General features: G+C 59.3%; 14 protein-coding genes across 14 annotated transcripts in view; 6 read left to right on the forward strand and 8 right to left on the reverse strand.

Annotated features, from left to right (window-relative positions):
- Positions 1 to 328: 328 nt before the first annotated feature.
- ACA1_006140 (BTB/POZ domain containing protein) lies at positions 329 to 1886 on the forward strand (the record flags this gene model as incomplete). The annotated part of the gene is made up of 6 exons (XM_004355002.1): positions 329 to 644; positions 718 to 929; positions 995 to 1210; positions 1319 to 1520; positions 1618 to 1687; positions 1781 to 1886. 6 exons carry the CDS (start codon positions 329 to 331, stop codon positions 1884 to 1886), a joined length of 1122 nt encoding a protein of 373 aa, XP_004355054.1.
- Positions 1887 to 2086: 200 nt separating this feature from the next.
- ACA1_006150 (PH domain containing protein) lies at positions 2087 to 3459 on the forward strand (the record flags this gene model as incomplete). Its single annotated transcript, XM_004355003.1, has 6 exons — positions 2087 to 2218; positions 2324 to 2402; positions 2536 to 2648; positions 2729 to 2907; positions 3054 to 3201; positions 3280 to 3459. The coding sequence occupies 6 exons, from the start codon at positions 2087 to 2089 to the stop codon at positions 3457 to 3459; spliced, it is 831 nt and encodes a 276-aa protein (XP_004355055.1).
- A 242-nt stretch (positions 3460 to 3701) lies between these two features.
- On the forward strand, positions 3702 to 4533 carry ACA1_006160 (uncharacterized protein; the record flags this gene model as incomplete). The annotated part of the gene is given in 5 exon segments (XM_004355004.1): positions 3702 to 3899; positions 3914 to 4099; positions 4114 to 4231; positions 4248 to 4340; positions 4409 to 4533. The coding sequence occupies 5 exon segments, from the start codon at positions 3702 to 3704 to the stop codon at positions 4531 to 4533; spliced, it is 720 nt and encodes a 239-aa protein (XP_004355056.1).
- A 34-nt stretch (positions 4534 to 4567) lies between these two features.
- ACA1_006170 (amino acid transporter family protein) lies at positions 4568 to 7521 on the reverse strand (the record flags this gene model as incomplete). The annotated part of the gene is made up of 13 exons (XM_004355005.1): positions 4568 to 4626; positions 4721 to 4843; positions 4956 to 5259; positions 5370 to 5483; positions 5593 to 5647; positions 5730 to 5912; positions 6032 to 6100; positions 6379 to 6449; positions 6545 to 6653; positions 6771 to 6844; positions 6974 to 7064; positions 7201 to 7277; positions 7462 to 7521. The coding sequence occupies 13 exons, from the start codon at positions 7519 to 7521 to the stop codon at positions 4568 to 4570; spliced, it is 1389 nt and encodes a 462-aa protein (XP_004355057.1).
- A 270-nt stretch (positions 7522 to 7791) lies between these two features.
- ACA1_006180 (Multicopper oxidase, type 2) lies at positions 7792 to 10117 on the reverse strand (the record flags this gene model as incomplete). Its single annotated transcript, XM_004355006.1, is given in 11 exon segments — positions 7792 to 7974; positions 8061 to 8362; positions 8439 to 8487; positions 8521 to 8588; positions 8659 to 8712; positions 8778 to 8931; positions 8998 to 9168; positions 9260 to 9366; positions 9452 to 9661; positions 9737 to 9863; positions 9881 to 10117. 11 exon segments carry the CDS (start codon positions 10115 to 10117, stop codon positions 7792 to 7794), a joined length of 1662 nt encoding a protein of 553 aa, XP_004355058.1.
- Positions 10118 to 11301: 1184 nt separating this feature from the next.
- On the reverse strand, positions 11302 to 11710 carry ACA1_006190 (uncharacterized protein; the record flags this gene model as incomplete). The annotated part of the gene is made up of 3 exons (XM_004355007.1): positions 11302 to 11451; positions 11541 to 11602; positions 11656 to 11710. 3 exons carry the CDS (start codon positions 11708 to 11710, stop codon positions 11302 to 11304), a joined length of 267 nt encoding a protein of 88 aa, XP_004355059.1.
- A 217-nt stretch (positions 11711 to 11927) lies between these two features.
- Positions 11928 to 13862, reverse strand: ACA1_006200 (uncharacterized protein; the record flags this gene model as incomplete). The annotated part of the gene is made up of 9 exons (XM_004355008.1): positions 11928 to 11933; positions 12031 to 12143; positions 12232 to 12383; positions 12449 to 12571; positions 12613 to 12748; positions 12836 to 12913; positions 12989 to 13147; positions 13227 to 13316; positions 13523 to 13862. The coding sequence occupies 9 exons, from the start codon at positions 13860 to 13862 to the stop codon at positions 11928 to 11930; spliced, it is 1197 nt and encodes a 398-aa protein (XP_004355060.1).
- Positions 13863 to 14248: 386 nt separating this feature from the next.
- On the reverse strand, positions 14249 to 14809 carry ACA1_006210 (uncharacterized protein; the record flags this gene model as incomplete). Its single annotated transcript, XM_004355009.1, has 1 exon — positions 14249 to 14809. The coding sequence occupies one exon, from the start codon at positions 14807 to 14809 to the stop codon at positions 14249 to 14251; it is 561 nt and encodes a 186-aa protein (XP_004355061.1).
- Positions 14810 to 15505: 696 nt separating this feature from the next.
- ACA1_006220 (FADdependent monooxygenase) lies at positions 15506 to 17044 on the forward strand (the record flags this gene model as incomplete). The annotated part of the gene is made up of 1 exon (XM_004355010.1): positions 15506 to 17044. The coding sequence occupies one exon, from the start codon at positions 15506 to 15508 to the stop codon at positions 17042 to 17044; it is 1539 nt and encodes a 512-aa protein (XP_004355062.1).
- A 100-nt stretch (positions 17045 to 17144) lies between these two features.
- On the reverse strand, positions 17145 to 19083 carry ACA1_006230 (NOL1/NOP2/sun domain containing protein; the record flags this gene model as incomplete). Its single annotated transcript, XM_004355011.1, has 7 exons — positions 17145 to 17407; positions 17485 to 17575; positions 17668 to 17784; positions 17861 to 18369; positions 18478 to 18568; positions 18670 to 18685; positions 18782 to 19083. The coding sequence occupies 7 exons, from the start codon at positions 19081 to 19083 to the stop codon at positions 17145 to 17147; spliced, it is 1389 nt and encodes a 462-aa protein (XP_004355063.1).
- Positions 19084 to 19186: 103 nt separating this feature from the next.
- ACA1_006240 (RNA polymerase II subunit A Cterminal domain phosphatase SSU72, putative) lies at positions 19187 to 20064 on the forward strand (the record flags this gene model as incomplete). Its single annotated transcript, XM_004355012.1, has 4 exons — positions 19187 to 19425; positions 19499 to 19641; positions 19715 to 19833; positions 19963 to 20064. 4 exons carry the CDS (start codon positions 19187 to 19189, stop codon positions 20062 to 20064), a joined length of 603 nt encoding a protein of 200 aa, XP_004355064.1.
- A 414-nt stretch (positions 20065 to 20478) lies between these two features.
- Positions 20479 to 22255, reverse strand: ACA1_006250 (Serine/threonine kinase; the record flags this gene model as incomplete). The annotated part of the gene is made up of 4 exons (XM_004355013.1): positions 20479 to 21615; positions 21674 to 21874; positions 21945 to 21975; positions 22053 to 22255. The coding sequence occupies 4 exons, from the start codon at positions 22253 to 22255 to the stop codon at positions 20479 to 20481; spliced, it is 1572 nt and encodes a 523-aa protein (XP_004355065.1).
- A 410-nt stretch (positions 22256 to 22665) lies between these two features.
- On the forward strand, positions 22666 to 23224 carry ACA1_006260 (uncharacterized protein; the record flags this gene model as incomplete). The annotated part of the gene is made up of 2 exons (XM_004355014.1): positions 22666 to 23082; positions 23204 to 23224. 2 exons carry the CDS (start codon positions 22666 to 22668, stop codon positions 23222 to 23224), a joined length of 438 nt encoding a protein of 145 aa, XP_004355066.1.
- Positions 23225 to 23361: 137 nt separating this feature from the next.
- The window catches only part of ACA1_006270 (uncharacterized protein), a gene marked incomplete at both ends in the record, with an annotated part of 2773 nt that continues 2646 nt past the window's right edge, over positions 23362 to 23488 (reverse strand). The window contains one exon of the mRNA XM_004355015.1: positions 23362 to 23488. This exon is cut by the window's right edge and continues 1670 nt beyond it. Within this exon, the coding sequence (XP_004355067.1) occupies positions 23362 to 23488 (127 nt within the window).

The raw sequence follows: 23488 nt of genomic DNA on the forward strand, positions 1-23488 counted from the left end.
GCTTCTTGTCTTTGCCAAGTGTCGGTGGTGCTTTTTTGGCAGAGGTGAATCGAGGGTTGAGGGGACGCCGATGATGAAGAAGAGCGCGTGAAACACCTTGTGGTGAGTTGAAGTCGACACTGATAAAGCGCGCCTTTCCCTCAACTCTCCGCTGTTTTTGCTGGCAGCCCACGGTGTTGGATGTTGGCGATGTTGCGTGATTCCATTTCGAATCAACAATGACGCAAGTAGGTGGTCCATTCTTCTTTCGTGAAGAAGCACGAACAACGAGACACGCGTGAACGACCGTGCAGAACAAGGTCAACAGTTCGATTAGTTTTTGATAGAGATGGAGAAATTGAGCCAGCGGGGCCTGGAATTGAAGAGAAGCAACACGGCTACCGCCTTGCGCAGAGGCAGCGTCGAAGGTGGAGGAGGCTGCGGCGGCGCAATGCAAAGAGATGCCCTTCCTTCAACGTCATTTTGTCGCATCTCGGTGGTGGAGAGCCTGCAGCACAGCCTTGGTCGCCTTCTGGTGGCTGGCGAGGGCAGCGGCAGCTCTGGCTACGCATCGATGAGCGATGTCACCTTCCTCGTTGGACGGGAGCGCCGCTCCTTCCTCGGTCATCGCCTCCTCTTCGCAGCCCAGTCCGAACCCTTTCACGGTACCTTCTCATCTTCTTATGCTGCTCCATCATCCATCAATCTCGACCTGCTCACGCCTAGACCGGCGCGTAGCGATGCTGTTTGGACCCATGCGAGAGGGACAGCAACAGAGCAGCATCGACGGCGAGGCGAGGAAGGCGGAGGTGGAGCTGCCCGAGATAGAGCCGCGCGTGTTCGGGCACCTCCAGCGGTTCCTCTACACCGGCGAGGTCTCCGTCGAACCTGACGACCTCCTGCCGCTCTTCCGCGTCGCCCACACCTACGCCGTCCAGCCTCTCGCCGAGGTGCGCCTCGATACACAACGCACGCACGCGCACACGGCAGTGCCTGACCCGTGTGAGCATCGCAGGCCTGCTCGGGCATGCTGCAGAGCGGCGTGGACCAGAGGAACGTGATGTGCCTGCTGCAGGTGGCGTGCCTCTACGACGACCACGCTCTGCGGGAACAGTGCCTGAGCGTCATCGGCCCCAGCGCAGCCACGCTCCTCGACTCGGATGAGGTCCTGGCCCAGTCTCGCCCCATCATCGCTGCCATCCTTCGCTCGTCCAAGCTATGCATCGGCGAGGTGCGTGTCGTGTCGTGTCGTGTCGTGTCGTGTCGTGTCGTGTCGTGTCGTGTCGTGTCGTGTCGTGTCGTTGGACTGCTAAGCGTAGCGTTCGCATTGGATTGACAGGTGGAACTGTTCAAGCTGCTGCTCAAGTGGCGCGCTATCGACCCGGAGAGCCGCCACCTGGACGCGCTGGCGCTGGTGCCCCTCGTGCGGCTGCCGCTCATCTCGCCAGAGTACCTCTGTTCGTTGGTCAAGCCCTCGGGGCTCGTGCCCTTGGAGCCCCTTTTCGAGGCCATGACCTTCCACGCCAACCCCGACTGCCTCCGTACCACCCACCCACCCACCCGCCACCCGCCACCCTTTGGCTGGCTCCTTTCTTTCTTGAAGTTGGTCTTTGCTGACGCTCACCACGTTCTGCACAGCCGACACGACGCTCACGCGATTCCAACCGCGCGACCTGCGAGAGCTCAGCAAAGGCCAACAGATCGCTCGGTACCTATCAAACGCCACAGCATGCCCACATTGCAGTCAACTAACAGTATTACGCTTCTTCTTCTTCTTGATGGTGATGATGACGATGCGTAGGCAGGTGATGAACAAGCGAGCTGCGGCGCGGAAGCTGCTGTCGGCGAGCATGAGCGAACCACTACCGGCGCGTAGCGGCCAAGACTTCGAGGCCATGAGCGCCTGAGCCAACCAGGTCCCGCAAGGCTCAGAGAGCCGATCATTCTATCATGTCGTTACCCCCCCCCAATCCACATCGCATTGCAATGTACATAGCCCGACAAGTTGCGTTCGCACATGTTCCTGCCTCTTTGTGATTGGTCCCATTTTTTTTTATAATTCACAACCAACACACAACTTTTGTTTGTGGTTCTTGTGCTGTTGAAGATGGACGACGAAGCGGGCTCCTCCACCGCGCGCCACTCCACCACCACCGCTCCTGGAGGAGACGTTGGGTCGGTTGGGCAGCAGCTTTCCAAGGAGGGCTGGCTCATCAAGCTCTCGGGCTACCTCGTCAAGTCACCCAAGGCACCCACCCCACTTTTTTTAAATTTGAAATTAAAAACAATTCTAAATAAATAATATTGCTGCCTATTATTTTTTTAAATAATAAAAATAACGCAGCGGAGGTATTTTCGGCTGAGGCGCAACCGACTGGCCTACTACCGTTCACCACAAGACGACGTCCCTCGCCGCATCATCGGTACTTCAACTTTCTCTTCTTGGCTTCTCCCCCGTGTGCGGTGGCGTGTGCGTGTGCGTGTGTGCGTGTGTGCGTGTGCGTGTGTGTGCGTGCGTGTGCGAGTAGCTGACCAGGTGGCCGGTGTCTGTCATAGAGCTGGATGGGTGTGTGGTGGAGCCCGCCGAGGACGGCTTCGTGTCGCTCTTCGAGAGACGAATCGGAAGGGCGCAGCCCCACCGCTATGTCATCCTCTCGCACGACCCCGAGGTACGCCGTTCGAGCCCCGCACACACCCCCATGACGACGGCAACGATGGTCACGGCGATGATGATGACCATGCACACCAGGTGATGGCCGAGTGGATCGAAGCGATCAAGCGGGCCAGCACGCTCTACGAGGAGATCTTCTACGCCGCGATCGTGCGGGAGAGCGAAGGTGCGAGTCCTTTCGAGCACTGCTTCCCGCACTGGAGCGACCAGCACAAGGTCTTTCGTAACCTGGTCAAGGAGGCCCTCCACCGACGCAAGTACGGCCGACCCCATCATATCGCCATTGCCACATCGCTCATCGACTATGACACGCACACGCACCACCGCACACGCACACGCACACGCACGCACCACCGCACACGCACCACCGCACACGCACACGAACGACACACGACACACGTAGGGAGCGTGGCTGGAAGCAGGGAAGGGAGGTGTACGAGAACCACAAGCTCTATAAGGTCTGCTCGCTGGTCACCGACAGCGCCACCCCGGCCTTCGTGTGCGTCGTGGAGAAGCGACTCGCCTCCTACAAGCCCGAAGCCTTTCTCGAGGTGCGGCGAGTCACGTGTGTCATGCGCGCGCGTGTGCGATTCATGCGGCTCACACACGTTGCACTGAAACCGGATCAGGACTTGCGCCAACGGTTTCAAGAGGAGGGGACAGTGCAGCAGCCGATTGGCGAGGCAACGCTCGGGCAGATGATGCGGGTGTACAGCCCGGGCTACGAGGACGCCAAGGACGCCCCCGACCTGGTGGCCAACGCCACCAAGTGGCTCCGGAGGCTCTGGGAAGTCAACGGGGCCAAGTAAGCCTCAACAATAAAAGCTCGCAACCAGAGGGCCACCTCGTGAAGGAAGGCAGAGCTCCAGAAGATAGGAGGCCAACAAAGTCATCAGGGACCGCAACGACGCTCTTTCGCGGGAGTTGCGTGGGACTACAACAAATGGGATCCGGCAGACGTGCTGGGGTGGCAACGGTACGAGCTCTCTCGCAGCAGGGCCATGCTGACAGCGCGGTCAGGCGGGGTGAAGAGGAAGTGCATGCCACGCGGATGCCGGTACACGCAGGCAGCCCGACCACACTCTCCCGCAAGGAGCTGCTGCAAGTCATCGAGACCATGGAGGCGAGGAGCATCGATGACGAAGAAGAACGGCGCGCGGTCAGCTCCAGGTTGAGCATGTGGTGCGGACGGCCGGGCTTCTTCTTCGACTGCTTTCTCCCCCGCTTCCGGGAGCAGTTTCGCGGCACCGTTCTTGATAGAAGGCGCATGGTGAGGCCGAGGCCAAGCTCATCGAGAATACCTTCGACGAGGCGCTCAACAAACTACTCGATCCGGCGAGCGTGGCGGTCACGGCAGCGAGATCGTCCACTTCCTCTACTACTGCTACCGCCTCCATGGCGGTCATATCGAGCGATATGGCCAGACTCGTGGAGGCTGGCCTCGCCATCGTGCGGGCGCGAAGGGGAAGAGCGTTGGAGTCGTCGCCGAGCCTCTGGTGCGGAGCTTTCTGGACAGCGTGGCGCACAAACTCGACGCGTATGCTGGGTGCGACAAGTACATCGCTAGTGAGGATCAGGCGGGTCTCTGTCGCATCAGGACAAGGACTACTGCCGGTCACCATTCAAAGTCAGGGGACCGCGGCTAAGCTGAGTGCAGCGCTGCAGTTTGACGGCGCGATCAGGAGCACAAGTACGTCCCAATCCATGAGAGGCCCACCCCGCACCACCCCACTGACGAGAACAACTGCCTGCTTGAAGCTGACAATGATGACGAGGACGAGGACGAGGACGAGGACGATGACGGGGACGATGACGACGACAACGACGAACAAGGGGAAGAAGCGAAAGGAACGTTCCACAAACATCACAAGCTGACAGGATAACGCGAGAATAAAAAAAATCAAGATATAATGCAACTCAGTCCGTGTACTTCTCCACGATCTGCTGCACCGTTTGGTAGGTACCCAGGATGCCGCCTGTCGATGGTGGGAGGGTGAGAAGAGAAGGCGGTGAGAGTTATGGTGGCGATGATGATGATGAAGGAGACCAGGAGAAGTTGTGGGCACGTACCGCCCAAGCCGAAGAGAATGTAGAAAACGGAGATGGCCTTGGCCCAGAGGGGCGCTTCAGGGAAGAGCTTCAGGTGGAACAGACCGGGGAAGACGAACTGCAGCGACGTCGACCCCAGAGCGCCTGCACACAACGAGCCGTGTGTGAGTGTGTCGTGTCGTGTCGTGTCGTGTCGTGTCGTGTCGTGTCGTGTCGTGTCGTGCGTATGCGGTGGTGCGTGTGCGCCTCTTGGTACCGATAAGTCCGATGAGCAGGCCAAAGTCCGGTACTCCGATGGCGATGCCGGCCGTGCCCAGTACGAGCAGGCAGCGGAAGGCGAACACCTTGAGTGGCCGGAAGCGGGGCGACAGCCGGCCGGGCTGGAACATGGCCTCCTCGACGATGTCGGTCACCACGAAGAGCTGCAGCGGGTAGGTCGACGCGATCGCGATGATCAGGCCCACGGTCACGAGGATGGAGAGCACCTCCCACGGCTTGCTGCCCTCGGCAAAGTCGTGCAGGTTGACCGTGACCAGCGTGTTGGTGTCGACGCCCCACGCCTGTCACCACATCACCAGCCAATCAGCGAATGAGCGAACGTGTGCGGCGGTGCGTGTGCGGTGGTGCGTGCATGTCATGTGTGCGTGTGCGTGTGCGAGATGGGAGGTACCAGATAGCAGATCAGGCCAAAGGTAATATAGTTGAGGGAGGAGCCGACCATGGTCACCAGCAGCGCCGGGGTGAAGTGTTCCGGCTTCTTCATCGCCGTCTCGGCCGGGATGACCTACTTGCGCAATACCACCACCACCACCCACCCACCACCACATGTTTACATTATATTCATTAATTTATAATGCGACACCTGGTCGTCGTAGTCTCGCTGCTTTGCGTACCACTCCGATTCCCTCGAAGGCGTAGATGGCCATGCCAAACATGACAGCGGCGGTTCTGTGTGATCACAGCACCACGACGATGAGCCGCACGAACGACATAGGTGAATGGGTGGGTAGGTGGGTGGGCGGGCGGGTACTCGGGCACGATCCACCAGTCGATGGCGAAGGGCTCCTTCTTGCCGTGCGGTGGCTCGGGGTGGTGCGAATCATCTCCGCCCCACTTGTGGGCCATTTGGATGAAGGCGGCGGTGAGGATCACCACGATGCTCGTCAGGATGGCCACGTTGGCGAACATCGCCGCGAACGACATGTGCTTCAACCTGCGAAAGATGTGCGTGTGCGTGTGCGTGTGCGTGTGCGTGTGCGTGTGCGTGTGCGTGTCACCTTGAAGGAACGCGCGCGCATGATCACAAGAGGGGGCTAAAGAAGCACCACGTACGTGGGGAGGTTGGCCAGTATGACGAGGACGGGGACCCACCACACGACCACCATGCGCCAGTCGACATACCTACGTACCAACCCAAGAGTCAGGCTTCGCTGTTAATACGCGCTGGTACGTGTGCGCTTGTGTGCGGTGGTGCGGTGGTGCGGTGGTGCGGTGGTGCGGTGGTGCGGTGGTGCGGTGGTGCGGTGGTGCGGTGGTGCGGTGGTGCGGTGGTGCGGTGGTGACGGTGGTGCGGTGGTGCGGTGGTGCGGTGGTGCGGTGGTGCGGTGGTGCGGTGGTGCGGTGGTGCGGTGGTGCGGTGGTGCGGTGGTGCGGTGGTGTGCGTGGTGCGTGTGGCGTACCAGCCGTAGTTGGGGATGAAGTTGGCGGTGTTCTGCGAAAGGAAGACTACATACACGCAGCAGAAGCCGTACTGCAGAAGAAAAAAAGCGCCATTTCACTGCGGTTAGAGCAATGAACGAGCAACGCCGCTGCACTGACGCCGGCGGGAAGGTGGAGGAGGTGCACCTGAGTGAAGACGAGAAGGAAGTCGACCAGTCTCGCACCCACCCGTCCGTAGGTGAACGACGCGATGTCCGTGAACGACACGACTCGTGGGTCAAGTTGCTCGGCCCGCCTGTGTCGTCGTGAGGCGCGATCAATGGGCGCACACGACACACCAAATGGCATTGTGTGTGCCGTGTGTGTGTCGTGTGTGTGTGTGTGTGTGTGAGTGTGGGAAGGGAACACAAACCTCTTGGCCTGCACCAACATGACCATCGAGTGGGTCGTGATTACGGAGACGAAGGCCATCACCAACAGGCTCGTCTAGCGAGAGAGCAGAGAGTGAGAGAGAGAGAGAGAGGGTCCACCAGCCACCCAGCCACCGAAAAGAGATATCAGCGAATGAAGCTTAGCGGATCATGTGGGTACGCAGAGGCACCAGTGCGCACGCACCAGAAGGCCGCCTTCCCGGAAGGCGTAGGGGAGGCCCAGGATGCCGCTGCCCAGGTACACCTTCACCAGGTTCACCAGCGTTTGCGTCGTTCTGTGCACACGCGCGCGTTGCCGTACGGCGCGTGAGCGTGTGTGGGGCGAGGGCTCAAGGTGAGCTCACCATATCACGACGTGCACCGACAAGAGCACAACACGTGCAGTAGCGGGGTAGAGGAGAGGAGACGTACGTCACGATGCGCTTCCGCCCCTCGTTGACGACGTGTTCGTCGTCGCCTTCGATCTTCACCTCGCTGTAGGTGTGCACCTGGTGGTGTCGGTGGTGCAACCTCTGCTGCACGATGATTGCACGATTTATACATCGCGTGTGGGCAAGGTGGGGTGAGCATCATCCATTTTGTCCTTCATTCATCATTTGTTTTTTAATCAGATTTAATAGAAATGATGTCTAATTCCAAAAGCGATGCGAAAGGAAGAACGGCAACACGTACCTCCTCATTTTGTTCTTCATCTTCGTAGTTGACGCTGAAATGCACGCCACCGTCGTGCATTCTTGATTTTGTTGAATCCTCTTTGCCAATGTGGCCCTACTCTCTTGCTTGGTCAAGGTCGAAATTTCCTGGACTCCGCGGGAAGCACACACCACGCCGTGGAGGCCGCATGCCCTTCTGTGTCGGACCACTTGACACTTGACACTTGACTATGTTCATCTTTATCGTGTTCGGACATCTCTCAGATATCTGGTGTAGTTGTATAAAACATGTGCACTCTCTAACCCTTCTCTCCCCCTCGTCGTGGCTGATGACTCCTCTTGGTCTCGTCTAGAGCTCTCTCTTCAAGAGGTGTTCGTGAGCGGGCGTCGGCACGGGCGTGGCCGAGGGCGCGGCGCAGGCGCACGGCTTCTTGGGCAGGACGACGAGAGGCCGCATCATGTCCTGATCCTCGTGCTCCAGCATATGACAGTGCCACACGTACTTCCCCGTGTACTCCTTTGAGACCAGACACTACCATTAGCCACGACACGACACACACGAAACACACGACACACGCGCAGGCACATGAGGCACACGGTGTAGGCATGTAGGCATACCGTGAAGGGGACCCAGAGGGTGACGACTTCGTAGGGGTAGACTCGCACGGTGTCCTTCCAGCCCTGCTCGTTGGGGTCGGGCAGTCGGGCCGGGCCGGTGTAGTTGAGCGGCACGCCGGGCGTGAAGGTGGTGCCGGCGAACGGGCGGCGCTGGAGCACGCGGAACTGGGTGAGGTGGATGTGGACCGGGTGGGTCACGCCAGTCAGGTTGATAATCTCCCACAGCTCGACCGTGTCCACCTCGGGCGTCTCCGTCGGCTCTTCGTGATAGCGCTTGCCGTTCAGGAGCATCATGAACGAAGCTGCCGTGCAGTTGACGTTAGGTGGCTGTTCACTAACGCAGTCAAATGACACTTATATGCGTGGGTGGAGACGCACTCTTGTTGCCTTCCTTGACGATCTGTCCGGTGAGGGTCACCTGGCGCACCTGCGCGATAGACCCCGCAGGCAGGGTGTCGACCGAGGGCAGTCGAGGGAGCTGGGCCACGTGCTTCAGCTTGGGAATCTTGTAGGCCTCACCACTGGCACCTGCGCAAGTTGTTTTAGTTCGCTTCGGTCTGACCATAGCCAGCCCAGTGCTCCAGAGTAAGAGCGGTACCATGCCTGGCCACTCTGAACTGGAGGACCTCCTTCATGGTCTCAGACACCGCACCTGGGTGGACGAGCAGGTCAGACGCGCGGAGCCGAAGTCGTTGGTCTAAGAGATTGAAGGGGTACCCGAAGGATAGGGTTGCCCGGCCAGGTTGGTCAGGATGAGGCTGCGGCCCTCGTAGCCGCGGAAGTCGATGATCACGTCGGCCCTTTCCGAGCTACCGAGCGTGAGGTTCTGCACTTCGATCGCCTTGTTCAAGAAGCCGCCGTCGGTGCCGATCTGTGAAGCGATTGCATAAAAAATAAGAGAGTGCTGGTTGGCTGATTCGATGTTGGTGACGCGTACCTGCCACATGGTGGGACCGTGCGGGAGGGAGAAGCTGACGTAGCGCGAGTTGCAGCCGTTGAGGAAGCGGAAGCGGTAGGCCTGGGGCTTGACCTCGAAGTAGGGATAGACCTTCCCGTTGACCACCGGCGTGTCGCCATCGAATCCGCCCCAGGTGTAGGGATAGTACAGCTTCACAGGGCACAGCATGGGGAAACAACGCGGTCAACACAGTCAATGTCGGTCCATGCTAGTCAAGCAGAGTGAGAATTGCTCTAGGTACCTGACTGTTGTTCATGATGATGCGGTCCTGGATCAAGATCGGCATCTCAAACTCACCGCTGGGCAGCCCAAGTTCAGCTTCGTCCTCGTCCCTCAGCAGGTAGAACCCTACGTGACGGCACCACGGCCGATCAGCTCAGAATTCGAGGAATATAGGTGTCGACATGCGTTTCCTCGGAAGAGATAAAGGTACCGACGAGGCCCGCGTAGACGTTGACGCGGGTGCGGCCCATGATGTGGTCGTGGTACCACATGGTGGTGGCCAGCTGTCCGTTGGGGTAGTAGAAGTCAGCGTCCTGACCGCGCGTGATCCAGACCATGGGGTCGCCGTCGCTGTCCGGGGGCACGTGCGCGCCGTGCAGGTGCGGCACCGCGGCCGAGTCCGGCACCGGTTCAGAGCCCACTGCATACCACCATCACGACCGCCTGGCGTCAGCACCAGTTGCGCGAACTCTTGCGAGGCGAGGAGTGGTCGTACGGTGGCCCAGGGGCTCGGTGGGAAGGAAGTGAGTGTCGGGCAGGTGGTTGCGCCACGTCACGGCCACAGGCCGGTCCACAACGGCCTCGATCGTGCCGCCGGGATACGTGCCAGCATAGCCGTACACCTTTTTGTTAGTTGGACATGGTAAGATGAGCGGTCGGAAGCGAAGGTGGAGCGAAACATGATCGCGGCGGTTGATGAATAGAGGAGGCTTGCCTGGGTGAGATTGAGGTCGGGATGGAGGCGGTGTTGGATGGCGCTCATGGTCACCACGTATTTGTCGACACCGCGCCTGGTGCAGTAGGGCGAGAGCACAGGCGGCTTGACCAACGGCTGGACCCACTTCGCCAGGGGTACCGATGTGGGCTTTTGGCCCATTGTCTGCATACGCAACCCATAACACACCAGCGAGTTAGAACGGGAATGGCGAGTGCGTTCAATCAAAGAGAATCACGTACGATGGAGCAAAGACAGCAGAGAGCGAACAGAGCGATGATGATAGAGGACCGCGACCACATCGAGGTCATGGCGAACGTGTCAAGTCACTTGTGTGTCTGTATGACTGACCTGTCTGTGCGGAGTACTGTAGGTAGTAGGGCTGGTGGTCGTGAAGAATGGATGAGTATGAAAGAGCGCTCGCGGTCAGCTATTTAAAGTGGAGCACGCCAGGGCTGACCATGGAGTAACATGCTGAGGGAGGTGCGAGCGGGTGGAATGTCAGGTGAAAGCCAGACGTACACATTGAGTGCTGAGCCCAGTAGCAATGGAAGCCGTTGTAGCCCAAGAGCCTACAGCACCAGAACATGCTGAGGATTAGCGAAAGGTGAAAGGTCACTCGAATCTACCAATAAACGGCCAATTGACTTAATGGTGGAGTCATGCCTTGTGATCATCGCATTGCTGTGATGATCCGGATAGGGCTGTCCAATCCGGAATTAACGAACTAGTTTTATGTCCCCCACTCGCAGCCAAGACCACTCATTAGATCGGAACCTGTTCATGGGCGTCAACATGGTGCAGACTGTGAGGGCGACATTGCGTTTGAATACCGCGGAGCATGAGGGAGTATGATCACAGTACCGACACCAGCACACTGCATTGAGCCGCGTTAGGTGCCCAAAGAGAAGAGACGGAAGGTCCTGTGAGCGAGGAATGAAGACAAGCAGAGAGGGTACTGGCCCCCTGGGGTTGTCTTGTTGATCATTGCACGGACGTACCAGGGACTCCTGAAGAGGGTGAAGGGCGGCTTCCAACCTAGGCCACCTCTAGAGAAGTGGATGCGCAAGCTGGTCGATCTTGAAAAGACTTCAGTTGCCACCACGGTAGCGGGTAACCACCTGCTGGCCCGTGCATACCGCACGTGAGCACACTTGCAAGGCGGTGTGATGAGTTGCGTGGGTGCATTAGGTGTGGGCTTGTGTTAGGTAAGAAGGGGGGGGGGTACTGCAGAGGGGTTGAGCGGGCTCATGTTTGTTTTCCTTGTTTTTCTTTTTGCATTTCTTCAGACCTTGCAGGAAGCGGATGGTGGGGCAGCATCACCAAGAACAGATGGCGACGAGGCTTCATTCTGTTGGTTGGGCACGGAGATTGCGATTGGCCACCACGTAGTCGGTGACCGCCTGCTGGCCCATGCAGCGCACCACGCACAGGGACACCTCCTCGACCTCGTCGTACGCGTCTTTGATGCCTTGGCGCAGAGTGTTCGACACAATCTGTGCCACGGGTGCCATTAGTGGTAAACACAACACTGCCACTCGAGCACGCAGGCACGGCAGCCAACAGAGAGAGAGGAGATCGGCACTGTGAGGTCGGTGACGGTCTTGCCTGAGCTGTCGAGCGCCACCAGTTGGCCGTCGCCTTTGGCTGTTGTACGAGGGCCGTGGGCGCGTTGGATGGGTGATTGGGGGGGGGGGTACCGATGAGGATGGTGTCGCCTACTCTCACGGCCCGAGCGCACTTCGTTTTTGACATGAGCCCTTTTGGCGTGGTGAAGAGATCGGTTCTTCAGCCTTCCAGACGAAACCTTTCATTCGTCCGATAATGGCCCGGAAAATGTGCCTTTGGTTGAATTTTTATTTTTATTTTTATTTTTATTTTTATTTTCTCTGCATTGCAATGCGCCCAACAAGCTATCTTGTTGGTGGTGCACATTGGCGGATCAATCACACGAGCTCGTCACCCACCGGCTCTACGCCTACGGAGGTGGGTCGATGATGAGGGGAAGTTAGGGTGGTGTCGTGGCCAGGCCTTGCCAATGAGGGCGGGTGGTGCGTGCCTGTGGCGCGGGGTACAGGGGGAGGCGGTGGAGTGGAATCGAGAGCGGCCATGTCGCCCTCCCATTCGGTGTCCGTGTCGGAGCCCATGTCCGCCATGCCGCCGTCACTCGAGAGACAGTCATCCTCAACTGAAGGAGTTCGTTAACATGCGAGAGAGCGAAAGCAAGAACGAAACGAAAGCGAAAGCGAAAGGGCGAGGGCGAGAGAAGACTGTACGAGTGGGGATGTTGAGCTTCTTGAAGTAGTTCTCCGCCTTGGAGAGGGCCTTGCGTCGCTTGATCTCGTGGCGGTGCTCCCCGGTGAGGTAGCATCGAATCGTGGTCGAGTGGAAGCACACGTTCTTGTGTAATATGAACCGCTTGGCCTCCCTGTCGGTGCCAGTTATAGTGTCAGGCCATCAAATTATTCTAAGCATGTGCAGAGGCGCGCCCACCTCAGCGGTTCGGTCAAGTTCCATTCGGTCTGCTTGGCGAGAAGGTCGCGCAGTACCCCGACCTTGAGCCCGCGGGCGATGCGCCGAGCGAAGTCCTGCGACGCCCGGTCCTGAGAGTAGTACCTGGTACCAGGCACGGCCGTGTCGAGTGAGACGTGGCACACCCGGTGACAATGATGGGAAGAGGTTTTTTGTACATCTTGAGCAAGTCGATGGCCAACGAAGCGAAGTCGTTTTCCAGCTCGACCAGCGCGTTCTGCTTCTCGTTGGCCGCCACCGAAGCGAAGTGAGGATTGGAACCTGTTGTTGCGATTGCGAGCAGGATAAGGTTCAGCTTGGATTGTGGACCGCGATGTAAGAACTGATCGTGACTGGTTCGAGTGGTACCGGTGGCAATCAGGCTCAGCAGTCCGGCCACAGACGTGAAGAAGGCCGCCAGCGCTGCCGGGACGAGCACCGCTTCCTCTGCGACCAACGAAGTGAGACGAGCCCACCCTCATTCCACCATCACCACCACAAAGAAATGGGCCGGGCGCGCACTGGCAGAGAGCGCATCGATGAAGGCGAGCGCGGAAAAGAGGGCCACCAGGCCGAAGAGGGGGACGAAGACCATTGCCAGGTTGAGGCACAGCACCGTCCAGAAGTCGGCCTTGGCGCTGATCTTGAAGATGTCTGCAGACATTGTCGCAAGTGCCGCGGCTGTGAACACAAAACAACGAGAAGGGACATCGACGGTGCCCAGGCACAGGTGAGGGCGGCATAGAATTGATAGCGTCACCTTTGAGGCGGTGGGTGTAGGGCAGCCTGCCGTCGGCGACGGAAGTGATGGTGGTGAGGTAGATGAGCCGAACGACGTCATTCTTGACCTCTGTGTGCACACGGGTCGGAGTTAGTGATGTGCAATGTTGTGCCAAAACGCACAAAGATAACATTCAACACTAATTATATGTAGATAATTAATAACAATAATAATAATAATAATAATAATAATAATAATAATAATAATAAACAATTACTAATGCTCTGGCCTAAATTGGAAAAATATAGAAATAAGAAAATCGGAGTTGAGGTCACCTGGCAAGTAGCGCACGTCGGCGAACCCGCTTAGGTCGTTGTCGATGATGAACTGCCGGGCGGCCGCCTTGTTGAGGCGCTTCTCGAGGGTGCACTCCTCGTAGTCGAGGTAGTCCCGCCGGTGGACCCGATGGCCCTCGACCTTCTTGCGCCGGAGCCGCGGCCACGAGAAGGGCCAGTAGCACGGCGGGATGCACAAGATGGGAAAGATGAGGTAGGACAAGAGCGGGAAGCGTTCGAGCAGCCACTCACGCTTCGACAAGGGAACAGCCTCCGCCTCCGCTTCCGAGGGCGGACCTCCGCCGGCGGAGGTAGTACTCTGTCCCAACGAACGCTTCATCTTTTTCGTTCTTTACTCTTCGTTCTTTGGCCCGACTCAGGAGCGTTGCGGCCTAACCTTCTCTTTTTCGCCTGGCTCTGCTTCTCCACATACACCCAAGAGGAAGAGATAGTCAGCCCGTTGTGGGTGGTGTGGTCGCGCTTGCGGGGCGTGTTGTGGCTTCGTTCGTAGGTCGTTCTTCTTTTCTTACTCCACTGCCGGCAGTGGACCAACCAACATCCGAAAACCAGAAGCTGCCGTCGCCTTGTTGTCGCGGCCAATGAAAGCGCACGAACAACCGCGTGCCTTCTTACCATCATTCCAAGCATTCCAACCAAGAAATGGTGCTGATAAAAGTGTTAATTTATGTACGAGGTGCAGGTGGGAACAAAGGTGGAGAGACAGGCTCACGAGTACTCGGTCTGGGCCGGATTGTCGCCTCCGGAGGACTTGCTGCGCGAGCCTCCGCGGTTGGCATCGCTAGCGGAGCGGTCGACGACCAGGGCGACGGCGACGACGGCGAAGAGGAGGATAGCGAGGATGTTTCCGAAGAGGCCGAAGGCCAGCGCAGCGCTCCACACATGGGGCGGGTGATCGCAGTTTGCGTAGCGGTTGAAGTCGTGGATGTCCTTGGCCATGAGCGCCCACGCGGCGAGGTAGAAGAGGATGACTATGAAGATGCAGATCAGCAAAAGCAGCTTGACCAGCAGCGAGGCCATCGGCTCCGCGGCGGCGGCAGAGAAGAGCGGGAGGAGGAGCGCTGCGATGGTGACCAACGAGATGATGAACCCGAGCAGCCCGGCCACGATGCCCATTGCCCCGACTCGCTCTCGGGTCGGTCCCTGGCAGTAGCCGCCTTCGAGGTCCATCGCCCCGCCGTAGAGTCCGATGTTGAGTATACACACCAGCGCGAACGCCGCGCCCACAATCACTCCCACTCCCACAACGATTTTGCCAGCACTCGACATCTTGTGTGCGTCCTGTAAGATTCGAAGATTGAAGCTAGGGAGGCGGAGGGTTACCAGTCGCGTCAAGAAAGAGAGAGAGAGAGAGAGTAGAGGACTGGTTGTTGGTGTGGGAGGTGTAAAGAGTGAATGATAGAACTGGCTTTGCCCGCAACGTTGTGGCCGTTAGTGGTCTCATGTGCCGCGGGTGATTAGAATCACCGGAGTCCACCAGCTGGGGGCCAATTGGCGGTGGCGAGGTTCATTGTTTTACTTGAAGCCCATGCGGTGGGAGATTCGATTCAGGTAAACCACCCGCTACTGCACACGCCTCACCCGTGAAATTACGGCCAACGGAGTTGAAGCCCGCCGTACGGCTAATGCCTTTCGGAACCAAGTTAACTGGGCTTTTATACCCCGAAATCCGGGCTTACTTGAGTAAGCCCGGATTTCGGGGTATAAAAGCCCAGTTCGCCCATACAGCCGCGGCTTCGCAGAGGCGGACTCTCGAAATGTTTGGGCAAAGGCCACCCGTCCAAGTTCTGCTACGGGGTTGAGAAGCCGGCGGCATTCCGAGGGCAAACCCTAAATAGCCCGTGGGGAGTTTTCCTTCCAAGGCAAACAAGCGTCCGCGGGCCATTGCCGTTCTGAGAACACTATGGTGGTTGGAATTTAAAAACGGTGTGTCGGGGGTGTACGCTGAAGTACTTGACTTGTGCGATGACCGAGCAACAGCAAACAGTAGACGTACTGGTGGTGGGCGGCGGACCGGTGGGGCTGATGGTCGCCTGTGAGCTGCGCCTGGCCGGCCTCAGCGTGACCGTGCTCGAGCGCCGCGAGACGCGAACACTTCAGTCGCGCGCCCTCACCATCCACGGTCGCTCGCTCGAGGTCCTGGCTCTGCGCGGGATCGTCGATCGCTTCACCGCGCGGGGGCGGCCCGTCCCCACGGGCATCTACGGAGCGCTCGACACCCGCCTGGACTTCTCGGTGTTCGACTCGACCTTCCCCTATACCCTCTTCCTGCACCAGAACACGACAGAAGAGCTGCTTGAGGCGCGGGCCCGCGAGCTGGGCGTCATCGTCCGCCGTGGGCAGCGAGTGATCGGCATCGACCAGGCCGACGCGTCGGTAATTGTGACTGTAGCGCACGGCAGCGATCAGCAGTCGCGTCTGACGTGCCAGTACGTGGTCGGCGCGGACGGGGCGCGCAGCGTGGTGCGCCAGGCGGCGGGTATCGAGTTTGAGGGCCTGCCCACGACGCTCACGGCCATGCTGGGCGACGTCGTGCTCGATTCGCCCCCGACGGGACCCGTGCTGGTGATCAGCAACAGCGCCGGGTGCCTGCTGATGGTCCCACTGGGCGACGGCGTTCGGCACCGCGCCGTGGTCATCGACCACCTGCGCACTGGCGTGCCGCAGTCCGAGGCCGTGACCCTCGACGAGCTCGTCACCGCGGCGCGCCGGGTCGCCGGCCGGGACTTTGGCATGCACGACCCCGTCTGGCTGTCGCGCTTCGGCAACGAGACCCGCCTCGCCGCGAGCTATCGCCAGGGGCGCGTGCTTCTGGCCGGCGATGCGGCCCACATCCATCTGCCCATCGGCGGGCAGGGCATGAACGTGGGCCTCCAGGACGCGTTCAACCTGGGCTGGAAGCTGGCGGCGGTGGTGCGCGGCCTCGCGCCGGCGTCGCTGCTCGACAGCTACACCGCCGAGCGCCGGGCCGTGGGCCAGCAGCTGTACCACGACACCCTGGCGCAGGCGGCCTTGATCACGGCCCGCGAGCCCGACACGATGGCCCTCCGCGAGGAGATGGACCAGCTGCTTCGCATTCCGGAGGTCAACCGCAGGATGGCCGCGCAGATCACGGGCTTCGGGGTGTCCTATCCGGGTCCGCCGCTGGATGCTCCGCTCGGGTGGACTGTCGCGCCCGAGCTCACCGGCCGCCGGCTTCCCGACATGGCCCTGCAGCTCGAGCCCGGCGCCGACTCGACAGCGACGACGGTGTCGCTCTACTCGCTCTTCCACGACGCGCAGTGGGTTGAGCTTCGCTTCCGCGACGGCGACGGCGACGGCATTGGCGGAGAAGGGCGCGCGGCGGAGGTGCCGCCGGCGTTTCCGGGGTGGTCGAAGCGGGTCGACGTCGCCGAGGTCCCGCCTCAGCATCGCCACCTGAAGCAATTCACCGCCGTTCTGATTCGTCCGGACGGCTACTTCGCGTTCGTGCGGTCGTCAATCGGTCCAGCCACTGCGCAGTGACCTCACGAGCACGACGTGGCGCATGCTCCACGCACGCACCAACCAACAAATAATAAAACGCTGGAAGGCCACGCACACGACATGTAATCAGGGAACCGCACTATGGTATTGCTCGTCGGGTTGCATCTTCGACCTGGTCGGTCGCGGCGGCTGCGGCGGCGGTGGAGGAAGTTGAGGTGGAGGTGGCGTGCGGTTCGGCCAGCTTGGTGAGCTTGGCGATGAAGAGCCCGCTCGTCTGGGTGTCCCGCGGATAGAAGCGCAGCGTGTGGGGCAGCAGCCCCTTTGAGCACGGCATCCGGTCCGCGCCCGGGATCGGCACCACTCGTGCGGTGGGCTCACGCTCGAGCAGCCACGACACGACGTCTTTTGCCAAGGCGCCACATGTGAGCGCAAGTAACCTTGCTACTTCGGCGTGCCGGTAAGAACAGCACGGCGCTTACCTTCATTCTGCTCTCGACAGAAGCTGCAGGTGCTGTAGACCAGATACCCACCAGGAGCCAGCAGGCGGAAGCCGTTGGCCAAGAGTCGTTTCTGCGCAGACGAATCCGAGAGAGAATGAGAAACCCAACATTAACCGACTGTTAAGGCCAGATGAGACCTATGGGAGGGAGAATGGTCGGTACCTGAAGATCCACGGTTTCTTCGGTGATGCGAGGCGTGAAGTCCTTCCAGCCCAACTTGCCATAGTGAAGAATGTGTCGTACGGAGGCGTCTAGCGTGCACTGGGCATCGATCATGACCTGTTGAGGAGAGACCACACAGGTGAGGCCGCACCGCACCACACTGTGACTCAAACGTTCGAGAGAAGACCGCTACCCGATCGTAAAGCTGGGCGCTGGCCGAGGTCAGGCACAGATCGTACGGGTAGGCGTAGAACACGTGGGGCAGCTCATCGGGGAGCACTCGCTTCCGCTTCGTCTTCTTTCGCCACCGGGCCGCTGCCAGCTCGGCGCGGTCCCTCTTCTTGGAGACATGACGGCAAATACGTCCCGTCGACGTTTTTCCTCTTCCATCATCGTCCTTGGCCTCGCCCTCTTCCTCTTGCCCCTCTTTCGTTTCTTCTTCTGCTTCTTCCTCCTCCTCTTCTTCTTCTTCTTCGTTGTTGTCTGTCGTCTTGTCCGTGGGCGCAGCGCCCAGAGCCATGGTCTTCCGGGGCGGTGCGAGCACGTTGACGGTGGTGCCGTCGTGGAGGACGAGGCGCGCGTTGGGGATCTCGTACTTGGCGAGCACGTTGCGGCAGGCGCCGAGCCGCGCCTCGGCGATGTCCACGCCCGTGACCGTGCCCTGGCCCGCCAGCATGTCGGCGATCATGCATAGCTTGGCGCCTGATGGGAATGCACCAACGTTATCCATGCAGCACTCATCTGGGTTAGCCCCAACACTGCCCTGTGGCTTGGCCAAGAAAAGGGCTCTTCTTGTGGTCACCTACGCACCGGGAGCGCAGCAGAGGTCGAGCACGTTATCGCCCGGCTGCGGATCAAGCGCCACCACGGCGGCACCCGAGCTGGCATCGATGCCATATATCTGCTCAGATGAGGCACCACCATCATCAGGCATGGCGCAATCCTCGTGCATTAGTGCCTAAGTTGTGTAGGGGTAAGAATGGTTCAAGTCCTGTGCCTTACCTTGCCCGTCTTGTACCTGCATGCTCGAGTTGTGTGCACGACACATCAGCTCACTTGTATCCATGCCCACCACCTTGTTGTTGCACAGAGCAAAGGGGGGGGGTGGCTGTACAGGTCAGAGTCGGAGATTGAGGCCGAGTGCGGCAGGCGGTAGAACCCGGGCAGCCACTCGACGGCCTCTGCCTCGAGCGCACCCTCGCCGCCCAGCTCGCGTTGGAGCACTGCCGCAGTCTCGAGGGGGCTGGTTGTTCTGGCGGACCAGAGGCGTGGGTTGAGCCGCACGAAGCGGTAGAGCCCCCGCAGCTGGTAGGCATCGGCCGGCAGCCCGTTGCTCGCCACGAACGCGCGCATCCCCTCCGGCACCTCCGCCCAGCCAACCTCCGTAGACACCTCGCCACCTTCTTTCAGCTCCATCTTGTGCCTCCTCTTGTGCCCAAGAGAATAAGAAAAGAAAAGATAGATCTATAAAGAAATAAAATATAATTCTAATATAAATTCAATCAACGAACGAGTGAAGATGGCGGAGAGGGAGCGGAACATGCAGGATACGACGGTGGCGTTGGTGTGCGCCTCGAATATGAATCGGTCCATGGAGGCCCATCTGCGATTGGCAAAGCATGGCTTCCGCGCGTCATCGTACGGAACCGGCAATCACGTCAAGCTGCCGGGTCCCGCTGCCGATCGCCCCAACGTCTACTCCTTCGGCACACCGTATAAGACCATCTACGAAGATCTTAAAGCCCAGAATTACGACCTGTACCTACCCCCAAAGATCTCTCTGTGCCAATCCTCCTCTCACTGCCCCCACACTCACACGCTGCTCCTTCAGGTACAAGCAAAATGGAGTCTTGAACATGCTGGAGAGGAACATGAAGATCAAGAACGCCCCCGAGCAGTGGCACGCCGAAGCAAAGCAGCACTTCAACATGGTTATCACGTTTGAGGAGCGAGTGTTCGAGGCCGTGTACGAAGGTGTGGCCAGTCGTTCCGCCTGCTCCCTGTTTGGCAAACAAACTCACACTCGCAGTTGACCCACCGTATGCAGACATGCTCAACCGAGGGGCGCCGAACGGCCAGCCCTTGTATCTTGTCAACGTGCCCACCAAGGACAACCACGAAGAGGCTTTGATCGCGGCCACTCAAGTTTTGCAGATGTGCAAGTCGGTACGCAACGCTCCACGTGCATCGTAGTAGCAAGGTCAACGTAATGGCTGAGGCGCTTGTTTCTCACAACAACAACAACAACAACAACAACAACAACAACAACAACAACACATTCGCGTGCTGCTGCAGTTGATGGACTACGACGACTGGGAAGTGCACTTTGACGAGAACCTGGAGGAGTTTCAGCGCCGATACAAGCGACCCGCAACGTACACCGTGTTGTTTTGGTAGTGGTGTCGTGTCTTCGTCTCTTCTCTTCTCCTCCTCTTGCTCCTCTTCCCTCTTCTCTCTATTTATTCTATCAGCGTAGAATAGATCCATTCGAGCTGGCTGACGTGCTGGTGGAAGAGGTGGCAGAGATGTGGGTGCACCCATCTTACGAGTTTATTGGGACAAAGGGCAAGCCGAGAGCAGGCATCATGGCGCGCACGTTGGCATGGTCGCGCGATTGTGTACCAATTGCGGGAAGGGGTTAGGCCTACTTCCAGGAGGCAATCTTGGCGCAGGGTGGTGTGAGGTTGGGTGCAATGGTATAGGTGTCTACTGCTACTTTCAGTGGTACGGACTGGTGTACTAATGCGTTATCTACAGGTACCCTTCTCCTCCTCCTTTTCGCCGCCGCGTGTCCGCTCTTCCCCTCATTCATTACATCAGCAGGCACTTGTCTGGGTCGGTGGTTTCTCGACGCTTCCTGGGGCCTTCTTCGCGCTTCTCCTGCGTTTGGCTCCGTGGTCGCGTGTTGCTCTCCCGCCCGAGGTTCGACGCGAAGATGCTCTCCAGCGCCTCCTCCTCGGCGAAGATCTTCGTGTTCCGCCGGCTTCGTCGAAGGGGCTTGTCGCCGAACACGTCGCTCATCAGCCGCTCCTCCTTGCTCGCCGAGTTCTTCCTCCGTCCGCTGGGACTGTCAGCGCCGCCGCTGCCGCCGAGCCCGTCGTCCAGCTTCTTCCGTTCGGTGCTCAGTCGCTGACGCCGCATGGCGTCATCTTCGCGCGAGTACCCGACGTCGGCCTCGTCGTCGTTGTCCGTGTACTCCGAGATGCCGCTCCCGCTCCGCCCGATGCCGCTCCCCTCCCGCCCTCCGCCGCTGTCCGTGTTTCGTCGCACGTTCCGCTCGCTCGCGGCCCGCTCCCTCCCTTCGCGCATGGGGTGGTACATGTACTCGTTTCCGCCGCCGCCGCTGCCGTTGGACCGCGCGCTGAGGAGCGGACTCGAGTTGAAGGCGCCGCTGTCGCTCCTCGAGATCACCAGCACGCTGCCCCGCCGGGCGCTCCCCAGCGGAGTGATCGGTCCGCCGCTGCTGCTCCCGCCGCCGCCTTCGCTCCCCTCGCCGTCCTCCTCCGAGATCTCGCTCTGCAGCAGCTGCTGCTGTCGCTGGCGCTGCATCATCTTCTGTTGCTGCGCGTCGCGTCGCTCGGCGAGCTTGATCTCCTTGAGAAGCGTGAGGATGGTCTTCGGCTTGGGCCGGTTGTTCGGGTTCGTGGCCACGCACTGGAGCACCAGGTCGCGCAGCATCGGCGGGCAGCCGGGCGAGTCGTTGAGCTCCTTGGTGAAGTCCTCCGTGTCGAACCCGAACTTGGTGCCGATGCTGCGCGGCGGCGGGTTGCGTCGCGTGATGAGCTCGAACAGCACCACCCCGAACCCGAAGATGTCGGCCCGCTCGTCGTGCAGGTCGCCCATGAGCACCTCCGGCGCCACCGCCTCCATGTTACAGTCCCCCGGCGCTCCACGTCCGCCTCGCACCAGGCCCATGTTGCTGACCTTGACCCGGCCGTTCACAGACAACTGCCATGTGTTGTCGTTACTCACCACACACACCGCACAGACACACGCACGAGCGTACCAGAAGATTTCGAGACCGGAAGTCGCGATGTATGATGCCCTTGCTGTGCAGGTAGGTGAGGGCGAGTGTGGCCTCGAGGGCGATCTTGATGCGCCGCCGCCATGGGAGATCGGCCGAAGGGTCGTGCAGGAGCCGGTACACGTTGTCTGTGAGGTGCTCCGAAATGGTGTACACCTTGCTCTCCGTCTCGCACACCCCAATCTGCAGCCCCCGCCCCATCTTCAGCCCACCATCCACGTCACAACAAAGGAGGGGAGAGGGGCAGATGTACGAAGTGCACGATGTTGGGGTGCCGGATTTCTCTGCGGGTTGAAGATGATCGATGTTTAGTGACAAAATATCTGTCGTAGCCATAAAGGATTGGCAAGATGAGCTGTACTTGAGGGTAAGAAACTCCTCGAGGGCGGCCGACAGGGCGTCCTCCTCCTGACCATCGAGGCCGCTCACTTCCTTGATGGCCACCTCGGTACCGAACCAGGCGGCCTTGAATTCTCGCCCCCCGAGGCGAGGGGACAGGCCCGCCCCCATGGGCTCGATGCACTCGAAGTCGCCCCAGCTGATTTTGTATGCGTCCTCCGGCATCTCTTCATCTTCTGTCATGATTGTGTATATGTGTCTGCGTGACTCGCTTAGAGCCGCTCTTCTATGTTCAATCTATCGCTCTTTGCCGCAGTGGATCTTGTTGGTGATCGAAGGACTGCGTGTCGCTTGTCGCTTTGCGTCTGTCGAGACAGTTCTCTTAGTGACACTGCGTGCTTTTGGCCCCTGTTCAAAAGCCCTAACACGCTGCGCCTCCTTTTTTTCAAACCCTGTCTTCGCAGCTGCGTCACGCGTGCACGAGGGCTTTGGGAACCAGCTCTTCTTGCGCCAAAAGACACCGCGCCGCAATTGGTCCAAAATTTCTCTCTTTTCCACAAAATAAAAAGAGAAATACGTATTTCTTGGCGTTTATGCAACATTTTTTCGCGAGATAGAGGATAAAATTAGAAAAAATGAATCGATCGGGCACGCACGGCACGAGGAGGAAGGTGCCCAAGACACCAGAGGAGGTGGAGGCGGCACTGGCAGCCGAGATGGAGGTGACGCACCAGCTGGCACACGAGGTGGACTCCATCGCAGATCGCCAGGCCGCCCCCGATGTGATCGCCCTTGAGCTCAATCGCGAGCGCGAACTCCGTGGCCAGGCCCCAGCGGCCGAACAGGAGGAGAAGATGGAAACAGAAGAAAAGGAAGAACCCGCTGAAGAAGAAAAGGCTGGAAGCAACAACAAGAAAAGGCAAAAGAAGCGCCCTAGAGAAGATGAGGGGGAGCCGCAGGCAGAGGAGCAAGCCGAAGCGCCCGCTGGGTCGGGTGAAAAGAGACGCAAGAAGAAGGCGGCCAAGAAGCACAAGGCCAACGCCGCCGAGGAGGTACACGACCGCACCACACATCCCTTCATTTTTTTTTGTGTTCTGCACGGCGCTGTCAGCTCTCTTGCTGACCCGTGCCACGTTGGTTCACAACCGGTGGCGGCTTTGCCGCGCAGGCGAGGAAGCAGGACGAGCATCCTGAGATCGCGGCCTTCCACGAAGAAGTGCGGAACACGTCGATGGACATGGTGCAGGCCCGCATTCCCGCCAAGATCATCGAAGTCCACGCCCTCTACAAGGTACACCAACCTAAGGCGACTGTGGTGGAGTTCGTGTGTCTCATCCCCGGGTCTCGTAATCGTGTGCGTGTGCGTGTCGTGCGGCTGCGTCGGTTCGGACCACGCCACGTAGAAACTGGTATCCGAGATGAAGCCTCTGGGGGAAACTATTGAGGCCTCCGACGTTA

Source organism: Acanthamoeba castellanii (assembly GCF_000313135.1).
Source record: "Acanthamoeba castellanii str. Neff unplaced genomic scaffold scf7180000083029, whole genome shotgun sequence".
NCBI lineage: Eukaryota > Discosea > Longamoebia > Acanthamoebidae > Acanthamoeba > Acanthamoeba castellanii.